This window comes from Erythrolamprus reginae, chromosome 2 (assembly GCF_031021105.1).
Source record: "Erythrolamprus reginae isolate rEryReg1 chromosome 2, rEryReg1.hap1, whole genome shotgun sequence".
Lineage (NCBI taxonomy): Eukaryota > Metazoa > Chordata > Lepidosauria > Squamata > Dipsadidae > Erythrolamprus > Erythrolamprus reginae.
The window spans coordinates 234,432,007-234,445,748 of NC_091951.1; the positions used below are offsets into that span (position 1 = coordinate 234,432,007).

The following is a 13,742-nucleotide window of genomic DNA, read 5'->3' on the forward strand; positions in this document are numbered from 1 at the left end:
AGTTTGTTTTATCATCTGCATTCCTTTTCATCCCTCTGAAATTAGGAGCTGTCAAGATACCTAGTCTTGAAGTCTGACAGAAGCAAAAGTACAGTCACATATCATTAGCATATTATTATACTAATGCTAAATCCATATATGACCTTTTTATGAGAGTCTTTTTAACATGTTAAATACATACTCTCTGGTTATGCAGGATAAGTGATCTAGACCAGTGTTTCCCAACCTTGGCAACTTGAAGATATCTGGACTTCAACTCCCAGAATTCCCCAGCCAGCGAATGCTGGCTGGGGAATTCTGGGAGTTGAAGTCCAGATAAGTTCAAGTTGCCAAGGTTGGGAAACACTGGTCTAGGTTAATTTTTATGAACAATGCTTTTTTTGTTTTTGTTGTGGCTATAATTCTCAGGATGTTCAGTCTTTTCTAATACTTTTAATATAGAGAAATGGAGAAAGCAATAAATTTCAAAAAAATTGAATAAATGCCAGGGTTTAACCCTGAAAACGGTAGGAAAGAATTTAATTGGTGCTTTTGGTCTTGGTGTTAAATTACAAATATGATAGGAATCTAAGAACACACACACACACACATATATGCAGAGTTGCTGGATTAAATGCAAGCAAATAAATAAACCACGTTATAAGAAATCGACACATACTGATATGCAACTCAAAGATAACACAGGATGTACATACATTGTAGTCAACCAGAACTGAAGGCCCCTCTTCCTAAATGGGAAAGATGGAGAAAGAAGAAAAAACGCCTGGTTCCATTATTGTCTCTTCAGAAAATGCAAGAGACTTGTTCATGGCTTTCTTTCGACAAGCTCTTGGAAGTGGGAATATTTCAGAGATAGCTTGTTTTCCACTAGATTGTACCAGTTCTCCGAGTGTAAATTATCCATTTTATAAATCTCTTTGGAGATTAATTCACTAGGTAGCTATTAATTAATTAATCATTTGAAATGTGTTTGCCCTCCTCCAACACCAGGCCATCTAATCAATTTAATAACCCATAAACATATAAAATTTACCTTTAATTAGTTTTTAAAACAAAGCTCATTCTCGAGCCAAGATGTTACTATAATGAAAATTACAAATACAGTGGTACCTCATCTTACGAACGCCTCTTCTAAAGAACTTTTCAAGATACAAACCCGGTGTTTAAGATTTTTTTGCCTCTTCTTGTGAACTATTTTCACCTTACGAACCCAAGCAGCTGCTGCTGGGATGAAGGGGGTTCTTTCCCCCCCTTTTTTGAAGAAAGAAAAGGGAGGGGCTGCTTGGAGTAGGAAAGATTTTGCAGAGAACAACGTGCTTGCAAAGGCACTGAAATGGTGTCTTTTTAAGAAAGAAAAGGGAGGGGCAGCTTGGAGTAGGAAAGATTTTGCAGAGAACAACGTGCTTGCAAAGGCACTGAAAGGGTGTCTTTTTAAGAAGGAAAAGGGAGGGGCAGCTTGGAGTAGGAAAGATTTTGCAGAGAACAACGTGCTTGCAAAGGCACTGAAAGGGTGTCTTTTTAAGAAGGAAAAGGGAGGGGCAGCTTGGGGGAGGAAAGATTTTGCAGAGAACAACATGCTTGCAAAGGCACTGAAACTGTGTCTTTTGAAGAAAGAAAAGGGAGGGGCGCCCCCCTTGCCTTTCTTCCTTCCCACTCACCCTTTAGCCTAGCCTTGCTTCTTCCACCCGCCCCCTTTAGCTGCTTCTCCCTGCCCTCTGTTCGCCTCCCTTCTAAAGTTTGGGATTTTCCTGAAGGATTTGCACGCATTATTTGCTTTTACATTGATTCCTATGGGAAACGTTTCATCTTACGAACTTTTCACCTTACGAACCTCCTCCTGGAACCAATTAAGTTCGTATGATGAGGTACCACTGTACAAGACAGAGCTATAGATAGAATAACAGAAAACTAGCTTTCCTGCAGAATTCACTCATATTTTTGGTCATTTTTCTCCTTTTCTATTTTTGGAATTTTATTTGGGTAAAAATAAACGGGTGGAAAGAAGTTGCCTCTTAGCATTTAGCAATAGCATTTAGACTTATGTACCGTTTCATGGTGCCTTTACAGCTCTCTGTAAGCAGTTTACAGAATCAGCATATTGCCTCCAACAATCTGGGTCCTCATTTTACCCACCTCGGAAGAAGGTTGAGTCAACCTTGAGCCAGTAGTGAGATTTGAACTGCTGAACTACAACTAACAGTTAGCTGAAGTAGCCTACAGGGCTGCACTGCGCCACCCTGGCTCTTAAAATAACTTGTCGTGTTTTGCATCCTATTTTCTACTCTGCAGTTTGATATAAAGCATTATGCTGACATAAATGGTTTGTGTAGTTAAACGGAAGGAGTTCTGTGGTTATACAAATATATCACTTAGCTTTCCTTGAAATATTGTGTATTTTGTTTGTATGTTTGTGAATTCCTAACTGATCTCTCCTATTCTTTTTACACCAACAGGTAGCAGTATCAAAATTCATCTCATTCCAAGTTGCATACATAATGTGGGGTATGTGAACAGCTGTCTTAAAAGGGTTGGAATAAATGATAGGCAACTTCTAATTCTCTCCTTTTGTATTTTTTCTTTTTTAGGATACCTAATCATGCATTTGGTGCAGTGGGCATTTGGAATGATATTTATGTATGTTGTGGTTTTACCTATGATACATGGCAAGTGGATGGAGCTTTTAAACAAATGGGGAACTGTGATGTAAGTGCCTGCAGTCATAATAACATTTTGGTCTTCCTGCCTTTCAAAATTTACCAAGCTGCAAATGTGAGCATTATTCATACAACCAGCCCATGTTGAACAGTATCAAAGTTTAGAACATAATTTGGCTGTGTGGGGTTAGGTAATTTTGAGCAGTTACTCCATCATCCAGCTCATTGACTGGATTACAAAGAAAGGATTTGTATATCCTCAAAAAATATTGACAGAGCAGGTGATTTTTCTTTGTTCTGCTGCTCCGAGTGCAGAAATATTTGTAGTCAGAAATGAGATGTTACATCGCTTGAACTACCATTTGTTTGTTTGATAGGGAGAAATGCATAGTATGAACGACCTTAAAACCCGTGCCTTCATATGCAATTCTGTACTATGTACATAGGATTCCCCCTTTAATCTTTTTATATACTGTATAGAATTGATTAACAAGGAATTCATAATGATAAACATAAAAATTTTGGATCCTGGAGGAAGAGGATGATAGCAAAACATAATCCTTTCAATATTATTTATATATTTTTGATTGGTTTAGCTTGGTTATAAAATGCAACGTTGTTCCTTTTGTTTTCTGTCTCTCAGCCTGACGTTTGTCCTTGTCCTAGTGATCAAGAAGCTACAGGTGTTTGTAGGTGCCAGGCTTTTCCTCCAGCCAAAAATGTCACCGAGTGACAGCGAAAAGCCTTTGGCACTTGATAACAGGTCAGTGCTAGAGAGTGATATGCCTAGTGCTTTCCTGTGAATATAATTTTCTCCATTGCACAGCACCTGGGTTTGATATGCTTCCAGATAAATGTATTTTAGCAGTGTCTATTGGAAGATACTGTATAGTTTTGCATTGCAGGTATACTTTTCCTATTTTAAAAATATCTAAAAAAATATATGTAGAAAAAAAGAAGGAATGTGAAAATGTGAGACAGGCTTTGTATTTGTATTGTATTTGTATTTATTAGATTTGTATGCCGCCCCTCTCCGAAGATTCGGGGCAGCTAACAACAATATAAAAAGACAATGTAAACAAATCTAATATTAAAACAATCTAAAAAACCCCAATTTAAAGAACCACTCATACATGCAAGCATACCATGTATAAATTCTATAAGCCTAGGGGGAAGGGATTGATATCTGCACAAATAAAAACATTATTTGGAAATAGTTAATCAGGGAAGCTAATCTAATTCAGTCTCTAATTCTACCATTTGTTAGTTATTATGAGATAATCTTGGCAGGAAAAATAGTAGGCATGAGAGTTCTCAGTGATAGCCTCTTTTTTTTGCAGGAGAGTCTTCGTAAACTTCAGTTATTTTTTATTCTTCCATTCGGTGGTTGTGGGCTTAACTTCCTGTCTGTTCAGACTGTTGCGCGTCGTCATTGTTGGGGCCTGGCTGGTTGGACGGATAGATACGCCAATAATGCCAAAAGGTTATGAACAATATGATGCAGGTGAGCATTTGAAACACATAGGAGGCCACATCTCCTTTTATATAACAAACTTGATTTTCCACTCAGTAGCAACTTTGTTCCTAGCCTTGGATGGAGTGGGTGGGATGGGAGAACAAGAAGCTGCATTTAACAGGCAAAAAAGAAATAATCATGATTTCCCTGCAGGTTACACAGTTTGGGTTGGAATGCTTTTCCTGGACCACTATCACACAAATCCCATCCTTGTGTGCTTCTGCCAAATCCTCTGCGACAAACTCAATCAGAAATACCTGTCTGTCGATTCAGACTACTCTGTGTGTAAGCCATTGGAAATAGGTAAGTTTGAATCACAGGCGACATGGCCTGTTGGGATGTTAAGAAATATATAAGATACAGGAAAGGTTAAAATAGAATCTTCACTTCTGCGGAAGAAGCTCTGAACATTGCAGATGGTTTTCATTTCGAGAACTCTTGAAGGTGGGTCCCACAGCTAAACATTTCCATTTCATCAACAGTTTGATCTTTTGCACAGGCTTCTATTAAGAAGATAAAACTATATCAATATACAGTAGTACCCCTAGATACGAGCATAATTCGTTCCATAAGGGAGCTTGTATCTCGAGGCAACTCGTATCTGGAACAAGTTGTTTTTCCCCTCGAGATAACCAAAAGCAAGGATTCTTGTGCCACCTAGTGGACGCTCGGCTCGTATCCCGAATTTCAGCTCGGAACTAGAACAGAAATGTCTCTCCCCTCGTGGCTCGTATCTTGAAATGCTCGCATGTAGAGCAGCTCGTATCTAGAGGTACTACTGTACTTTGGTAGAAGTTTACGATTCAGGTATCTATGCTATCATGCACACTGGATCTCAGGAATAGCTTTCTTTCAGAAGATTATCTGTTCAGACATTTGTGACAACATCCCCAAATATTGCTTATTTGAGGGTGTAGCATTTCTTTGCAGGGTGGAGTTGTTTAGATAGTGAGTTGTAACACTTGTGCGAGTCTCTAGAGATGTTGTATTGATCTATCTCATTTCTTCCCCAATGCTTTATACTTTTTATTTAAAAAAAAAAGTAACCTTCAATCCCCGCCCCGCAAGAAATTCCAAAATGCATGAAGGTAAATTCTTTAGCAGCAAGGGATGAGCTGAAATGCAATGCTTATGATATATAGAGTCTCAGAACCTCACATACAGTACTCACTTAAGTATGTTGGTCAGTAATAAACAAGGGAAAGATCTGGGGAATGTTTTTTTATTCATTGATATCCCGCCTTTTTAGTTTTATAAATAACTCAGGATGGCAAACACATCCAATCCACGTTCCTGTTCGGATTTTCCCCACAACAGCAACCCTGTGAGGTGAGTTGGGCTGAGAGAGAATCCTGCTAAACATGGCAAAAATTAATATTCTTTTCTTATTTTAGTTCCCAGAGTGTCTAGTAAAGCCCGGACAAGATGGTTCCTGTTCTATACCCTTCTGAATAACCCCAGTGTCCAAAAAATCCGGAAACTAAAACCTCTCTCTTATTGAGTGGACTGATCAAACCTTTTTTTTCCTTTTTGACAATGTGTGCTAAATATGCCTCTGTGGTTTGCAGCAAAATTTATTGAAGATGGCGCTGTCGAAGGCTGCCTCCGTGAAATGCTCTCTAATGATTTCTTTATTTTTTATTATTCTCTGTGACTCACTACTGACTTCATACTCACGAGACCATATACTAAAAATTAAGGAATGTTTCTTTAAGGAGCAGCTTATTGCGTTCCCACCTATTCCTGTGTTTACATATGCTGAGCAGATTCTAACCCAATTTTCCCAGAACTATGGATTGCCCAAAAAACTAAATGGAGGAATCGAAGATAAAGAGGTAAAAGGGCAGGAATTATTAACAGGCTAAGGAATAGGAGAAATAGCCACTGCCTACTATAAATCTTCCTAACCAACTTACGTTCACTTGCTAATAAGATGGATGAAATACTCCTTTTAAACACAACAGTGACCGGCCTCATTCAAGACAATGATGAATCTGCATACAGACAACATGAACAACTAACTTGTGGTGTGACTGGAACAATCTGGAACTCAACACACTCAGAACCATAGATATGGTGGTAGACTTTAGGAGAAACCCTGCCATACTTCCACCTCTTCTAATACTAAACAACACAGTATTAACAGTAGAGACGTTCAAATTTCTAGGTTCTACCATATTGCAGGATCTAAAATGGACACCTAACATCAAAAACATAATCATAAAAGCATAATAAAGGATGCTCTTTCTTGCCAGCTCAGTAAGCTCAAACTGCCCAAGAAACTGCTGATACAGTTCTACAGAAGAATTATTAAGTCTGTCATCTGCACCTCTACAACTGACTGGTATGGTTCTGCAACCCAACAAGACAGACACAGACTTCAGAGGATGATTAGAACTGCAGAAAAAACAATTAATGCCAACCTGCCTTCCATTGAAGACCTGTATACTGCAGGAGTCAAAAAGAGGACTTTGAAAATATTTACTGACCCCTTGCATCCTGGACATAAATTGTTTCAACTCCTATCCTCAAAACAAAGCTATAAAACACTACACACCAAGATAACTAGACATAAGAACAGTTTTTTCCCAAACTCCATCACTCTGCTACACAAATAATTCCCTCAACATTGTCAAACTATTTACTAAGTCTGCACTACTATTAATCTTCTCATCGTTCCCATCACCCATCTCCTCCCAGTAATGACTATATGACTGTAACTTTGTTGCTTGTATCCTTACAATTTTTATTGACCGGTTCCTAATACGACTGGATTGCTTATTTGTACCCAGACTATCATTAAGTGTTGTACCATATGATTCTTGATGAACTTATATTTTCTTTTATGCACACTGAGATGAGAGCAAGACAAATTCCTTGTGTGTTCAATCACATTTGGTCAATTAAAAATTCTATTCTATTCTATTCTATTCTATTCTATAGCATTTGATCCAAGTTGTGATCAGGAGGAGTTTGCTGACATATTCATTTGTTTCCTGAATGAATCCTTGCAGCATGTCTAGTATTTATTATGTTACTGTACTGTATTCAATCCTAGTATTGCTATATGATAACTGCAGTGTTACGTAATGTGCACATTATTATATGTGCAAAAATTAAAAGATTCACCACAACCCACAAAGGAGGAATGGTTGGCTAAGATGACAGAATTTGCCACGATGGCAAAATTATTATAACTTCCTTAATTAGAGAAAAGACAATATGAACACATTATTGACTGGAAACTCCTTATCGTTTTTGTTATTGTTGTTTGAAACAGATGAAAATAAATTGGAATTTATGGTTTTGATGATTAAAAAAGAGATAATAGTAAAAAGAGAATCCCCCCCCCCCCCCGGTAACCATAGATGAAGCTGTAATTTTGTATTGGTGCTTGTAATTACTGTAAAGAAAATTGGAAGCCACTTCCGTTTCTCTTCATTTTTTATTATTGAACCTTTGGCTCCCTCCCTTCCTCTCTTCCTTCCATAATTTATATTAATTCTTGTTAATTTTTTATCTTTGTCTTAAAAAATATAATTAGAAATATTTGCTTTAATAGCTTGTGTGTATCCCCAAATCGGAAATCAGGCTGGGATTTTGTTTAGCAGACTTTACAGAGAATAAGCAGTAGAAATTCTGGTTCTGCAAACCTGCTTTTAATGAACGTCATTGGGGGCTGTTTTCTGTTTGGTGTAGAATGAACGTTTTGAACACCATCAGTTGACAAAATGTTTTGGAGTGACAGGAAACCAAATGTGTGTCTCTATCTGGGTCCCTTCTCCAATTTTGCACCATTAAATCCTAATTTCTAAAATCGATTGTTCAAACCCCCAACTTTGTCCCTAATACCAACGTGAGCCTGGAGACAGGCCTCATGAAAGTGCAATATGGATGACCGAACTCAAAGATTGAATCAGATTTTTCTCCACTAATTAGGAGGAATGATTTTCAGTTCAAATGGGAAAAAGCTGGGGCAACTAATATCGCAGCTTTGCTCTACTCTGCAGGTCTTTTACTCTGCATGGGAGATGATCAAGCCAAAGCACTCATTAAGCTGTATGTAACAGACACAGAACGCCAATGCACTCTGCCTCCCTCATGGCACACTTAACTAACCACAAAGTACCTAAATACAAAAGGGCCTTTATTCTGGCTCAAGGGCATACCATCCCCTCAGGCGTCCTTGAAGGCAGATACAGGAAATTCCCCTACCTAGAGAGACAGGCCCCTGTGGTTCTGACCATGTAGAAGGAAGAGAACATCTCCAATTGCCTGTGCTACATTCATACTAGGCTCATCTCGCCATTATTGCCCAAATTACACCTCCCTGCTACTTTCATACACTAAGCCTTCTAACAATATAATGTTGTCAGGCTTTGTCCAGCAGTGCTTAAAATCTGTCAGATGACCTGTGCAGCGCACTAGTCTTAATCAGAATTTACATATTCAAAAGTGCTTTGAACTGTGATAGATTCAGTTTGTCATATATTAAATTGTATGTTCCCTCGTATTGATCTAATATTTCTACCTCTCCCTTTAGATTTTTTTAAAAAAATAATATTTTCATATATCTTAGCATTGTTTTTCCTTTCAATTTGTTGTATCCTTTATACTTTTTAATAGGTTTATAAAATAAACCTTTATACTTTTTTGTGTATCCCATCCTCCATCATTATAAGGACTATAAGATCTGTGATTGTATTAAAGATTTGAAGTTTGAAGGTGTATGTGCGTATGCCTTAAATTGATTCTTATATACAGCAGGTATAAAGCAGGATTAGGGAAATTCAATATGCCATTCAGATGCTGTTGAATATAAACCCTAATTCTCTCCATAGACATGTCTAATTGTCACTGATAATGAAAGATGTCCTTCTGGAATTTCTTTAGAATGCAGAAACTTCCTCAATTTAAATTATTTGCCGTGGTGGCACAATGGTTAGAATGCAGTACTGCAGGCTACTTCTGCTGACTGCCAGCTGACTGTAATTTGGCAGTCTGATTCTCACTGGCTCAAGGTTGACATAGCTTTCCATCCTTTCAAGGTCCGTAAAATGAGGACCCAGATTGCTGGAGGTGATATGCTTCCTCTGTAAACCTCTTAGAGAGGGCTGTAAAGTACTGGGTACGTAAGTCTAAGTGCTATTGCTATTTGCCTTTGGCAACTAATTTCAATAGACCATCCCTAAGACGATACATGGGTTTTTCCCCATGTAAAGTAATATGGATGGTTGATAATAAATAAATATACAACTATAAACTGAAATTGACCCTCCTCTAAAGATGGAGGGCTCGGCACCAGTGGTGGGATTCATCTGGTTTTGGCTAGTTTGGGTGAACCGGTAGTTAAATTGCTGGCTAGCCCCACCCCTTCCTGTCCATCCCTTCCAGGAGTCCCCACACACTCAGTTTTGGCTGCCATGCAGGGATGGGTTCTAACTTACCTTGGTGCACAGTAGCAAAAAAAATCCCCAAAAATCTCCCTCCCCAAAAAGCCAAAATAAGATGGCAATCACATGCATAGTACCAGAAACTCAGCTTCTGCGTATGTGCAGGAGACAAATCCGGGGAAAAATTCCAAAACAAACAAGCAAGCAAACACCCCAAAAGCAAAAAATGAGATGGCAACCTGCCAAAAACTTGGCTTCTGGACATGTGCAGAAGAAAAAAAACCTGGGGAAAAATGCCCCCTCCCCCACCCCCAAAAGATGGCAGCACCCATTCTGTGACATTATTGTGATGTCAGCAGCAGGTCACTACTGATTTGGGCAAACTGTTCTGAACCAAAAGAAACCCACCGATGCTGCCAGATAAGTGCAGGGAGGCCACCTAGACCAAAACGGGTGGGATGGGGCATTTTCACTTCCAGGAGGCTCCAGGGAGGCTTCCTCGGCCCATTTTTGCTTCCCATGAATCTCCAGAGAACTTCCCAGGAGGCTCCAAAGAGGCTTCCTAGGCCCATTGTCGCTTCTCAGGAGGCTCCAGAGAAACTTTCCAGGAGGCTTCAAGGAGACTTCCTAGGCCCAGTTACACTTCCCAGGAGGCTTCAGGGAGGCTTCCTAGGACTTCCCGTATTTCTGTTGACCACATGTTTACAATAGGGAAATTTAGGAGATAGTGTTCTTGAAAGGGAAGTGATGAAGAGCAGGAGGGCATCTGCAATTCTTTATTCCAATTCTATAAAATTTCGCAGCTACTTTGTATTTATATTACATTGATATTCAATAAAAATTATTTAAAAAGTCAAATTTTGTTTCTATTTCATTTTGAAGGCTTGTATTTAAGCCGTCCTCCAACTTTACTTCCTCTAAATATGGAACAGTTGGTGTAATCTCTTCCCAACTAGCCTATATGGTGCCATCTGTGTCTTTCTGTACATGCTATTGGCCCACATCTAAGAGACCACGGAGATGTACATTCTTACAAGGATCAGCTCTCATTAAGTGCTGAGTGGCATCACTGCAATAGTGGAGTGGAGACTACAAAAAAATGGAGTTGAAAATTATATATCACTTGGGGTATTTCTTGCCCATGGTACAAAATACCTGAACTTTATATTACAAATGTGGAAAACATAAAATATGTTTTTATAGTATCATGTCTGATGGATTTGCAAAAAAAAATCTAAAAAATGTTGGGTTCAAATACATCGAATGAGAGAAAGAGTTGTAAGAGAAATGAAAAATAAACACAAATGATATTGTTTTTATTCTCTTTGAAAATTTGTTTACTAAAAATTATAGACAGAAACAAAAAAACTGATTGCATTAAGTTAGTGTCGTTCTGGAAACTCTTTTTAGTAACTGACCCACCGGTTATCGTTCTTATCAATTCACCTTGTGCTGTTCAAGTCAAACTGTTTTGCATTTAGCATGTTCTCTGGAACATGTTCTTCTGAACTTTGTACTCCTGCATATTTCTGCGTAATGCCACAGATTGGAAGGCCTTTTTTTGTAATTATAGTTGTAAAATCTGGTGTCTGAGATAACTGGGAGGCTCTTCCAGTTGGTTAGTTTCTATACAGCTTCCTCATTGTTCTCTTATGACAGGCAAATATTTAACCAAATGTTTGCTTTATGAGTTGCTAGTTCTGTTGGAATTAGAAACAGCCTTGGAGTTACCTCTGCAATCTCAGACCAACAGAAGGAGACACCGTATTGTTTCCTGAGGTTGCCTATAGAATTGCTTACATCTAACACCTACAGCTCTTCTCAACATGGCCATTATACCTTCTCTGGAAACATGGTAAGTTTTTGAACCATGAGATTTGCTGAACTCACAATGCTATTTGGTGATGTGTATTGTGGAGAGGAGGGCATTTTTTCAGGGATTATCGTATCAGAAAATTAGAGGGGATGCTTAATTCTTCCCCAATCCTGTATTTTCTGCCGTGGCTTTCCTCCCATTGAAATAAACCCAGGGGACCATTGTCAGATGCATCTGGCCAATTGCAGAGGAACTATTTGACTTGAACCCCAGGCTTGAAGCAGACTAGATAATTAAGGGGAGTTTTAAGCCCGAATTGCTCTCCGCTGCTTCTTCTATATAAATCCTTCTCTATAACGTCCATGATTTAGGAGGCACTAGTTTGCTGATGGCATCTAGTGTAGGGTACTTGCCAGAGATGTAAGGGACTGTATATATTCTAAATTGTTTGACATATTACTTGAAGGGTATTGTAACCTTTGCATGGTATTCCCATAATTAAACTTCATTTTTAATAAAAAGCTTAGCATATTTATTTTCAATTTCAAAACTTTTAGCACATTTGAACAATACCGTAACTTGAAAAGACCTTCCTAACCCTCTTCTGTAATTTATGACTACTGCAAATTCCATCCATCTTTGCCCTAATCACCATTCCTCCCTGATCCCTTCCTCACTAAGCATACTTTGCTCATGTTTGATTGCAATTTATCTTTCTTGTTCAATTTTGGCATGATACCCCAAGTAGAGTGCAAGTGTGATCCTGCAGAAGAAATTTCTTCCCACTCTGTCCCATCTGCTGTGCTTTGTTAGTTGTTAGAAATAATGAATGGGAGGATGAACTAATTTGAGCATCAGGTCAACTGATCAAGCATCTTGAGGTTTCATTACTTTCTTGGAAGACAGGGCTTGAGCTGTACCTACTAAGTAGTGTATTGTCCTTAAATGTAATGGTGGGTGGCATCTTATCATTAAGGCTAATGGAAGATTTAGTTATAGATATGGTTGACTTCCTTGTGGGAAATGGGAGGGACACATAATCTTGCTTGTAGCTTCAGACTGAATGAAAAGGGCACAGCTATTTTCTCTGAGTCTAGTTAAAGAGATTATTTCATGGACATAGTTCATAGAAGCACTGATGATGATAAGATAATGTTGGACCAAGTCTGTTTTCAACCAGCTGCTCAGGTGAAAAGCTCAGAAGGTGTCCTGGGTGCACCTCTTGAGTTTCAGGATAACCCATCGGAGAGGGGCGGCATACAAATCTAAGTAATAAATAAATAAATAAAAACAAAAAAGAGAATGACTTCTTCATAATATTCTTGACTCCCCTGGAAAGAGGAAGGAAAAAGTAAGCAGGTAGGTAGGTAGAGACACAGAACTGGTGGTCTCTGTTTTTCATGTTCAGAAACTTGGAATACTGCATAGATTAGGATACAGATAGACCTGACATTCGAGCCCAAAATTTCCATTGTTAAGCAAGAAAATTGTTAAGCGGGTTTTTACCACCTACCTTGACACAGTTGTTAAGTCAAGTTAGTAACGTGGGGATTAAGTGAATCTGATTTCCCCATTAACCTTGCTTGCCAGAGGTTGCAGAAGATGATCACATAACCCCAGGTCACTGCAATAATCACAAGCCAATTGCCAAATGACTGAATTTTGATCATGTGACCATGGGGATGTTGCATTTTTTCAATGCTGTTATAATTTGGGATGCTCACTAAATGAATGGTTGAAACTATAGATGGCATAGTTTTGTAGATTGCAATCTCACTGGCAACAAGTACAGAGTTTGCAATGAGGGGTTTTCTAACCCAACTAGGTGATGCCAGATATAAAAGCTGAGTTCTTTTGCCTACAAGTTACCCACTATATATGGCAATTGTTCTTTGACAGTTTCCTTAAATTATGGGTAGGCAAAGTTGGCTCTTCTATGACATGTGGACTTCAACTCCCAGAATTCCTGAGCTAGCATGATTGGTGCAGGAATTCTGGGAGCTGAAGTCCACAAGTCATAGAAGAGCCAACTTTGCCTACCCCTGCCCTAACTGGATACAGAAGTTGAACCAAGAAAACTTAGACTGCACACATACTTAGAATTGCATTGCTTTATTTGTACCACAAAGACATTCTCCATTTTTTTCTATTGGAAACTACAGTATTATTTAATCTAGTAGGTAGCTTTCAATTAAGTATGTTGTTTGTATTTGTGTATTTTATGCAGTCAGTTCCCAAATGAAACCTATAATGAAACCTGTACAAGTCTAACAGACCTGGAGCCTGTTTTGCATTATTCACTTCTCCCATCAGTAAGTAAAAGTATAAAAAACTTACCATAATTGTGATCAACATTCCTTGAC

The 13,742-nt window shown here is 38.5% G+C and overlaps 2 protein-coding genes across 2 annotated transcripts in view; both read left to right on the forward strand.

Annotated features, from left to right (window-relative positions):
* LOC139159541 (stimulated by retinoic acid gene 6 protein-like) overlaps nt 1–10,421 on the forward strand; it is a 52,073-nt gene extending 41,652 nt beyond the window's left edge. Inside the window, exons 13-18 of the mRNA XM_070736851.1 lie at nt 2,454–2,502; nt 2,586–2,703; nt 3,298–3,417; nt 3,995–4,158; nt 4,324–4,473; nt 5,565–10,421. Coding sequence (XP_070592952.1) covers nt 2,454–2,502; nt 2,586–2,703; nt 3,298–3,417; nt 3,995–4,158; nt 4,324–4,473; nt 5,565–5,671 — 708 coding nt within the window. The 3' untranslated portion in view covers nt 5,672–10,421. The remainder of the gene's footprint in view (nt 1–2,453; nt 2,503–2,585; nt 2,704–3,297; nt 3,418–3,994; nt 4,159–4,323; nt 4,474–5,564) is intronic.
* An 808-nt stretch (nt 10,422–11,229) lies between these two features.
* The window catches only part of LOC139158870 (stimulated by retinoic acid gene 6 protein-like), a 43,381-nt gene continuing 40,868 nt past the window's right edge, over nt 11,230–13,742 (forward strand). The window contains exons 1-2 of the mRNA XM_070736210.1: nt 11,230–11,418; nt 13,607–13,691. Coding sequence (XP_070592311.1) covers nt 11,390–11,418; nt 13,607–13,691 — 114 coding nt within the window. The 5' untranslated portion in view covers nt 11,230–11,389. The remainder of the gene's footprint in view (nt 11,419–13,606; nt 13,692–13,742) is intronic.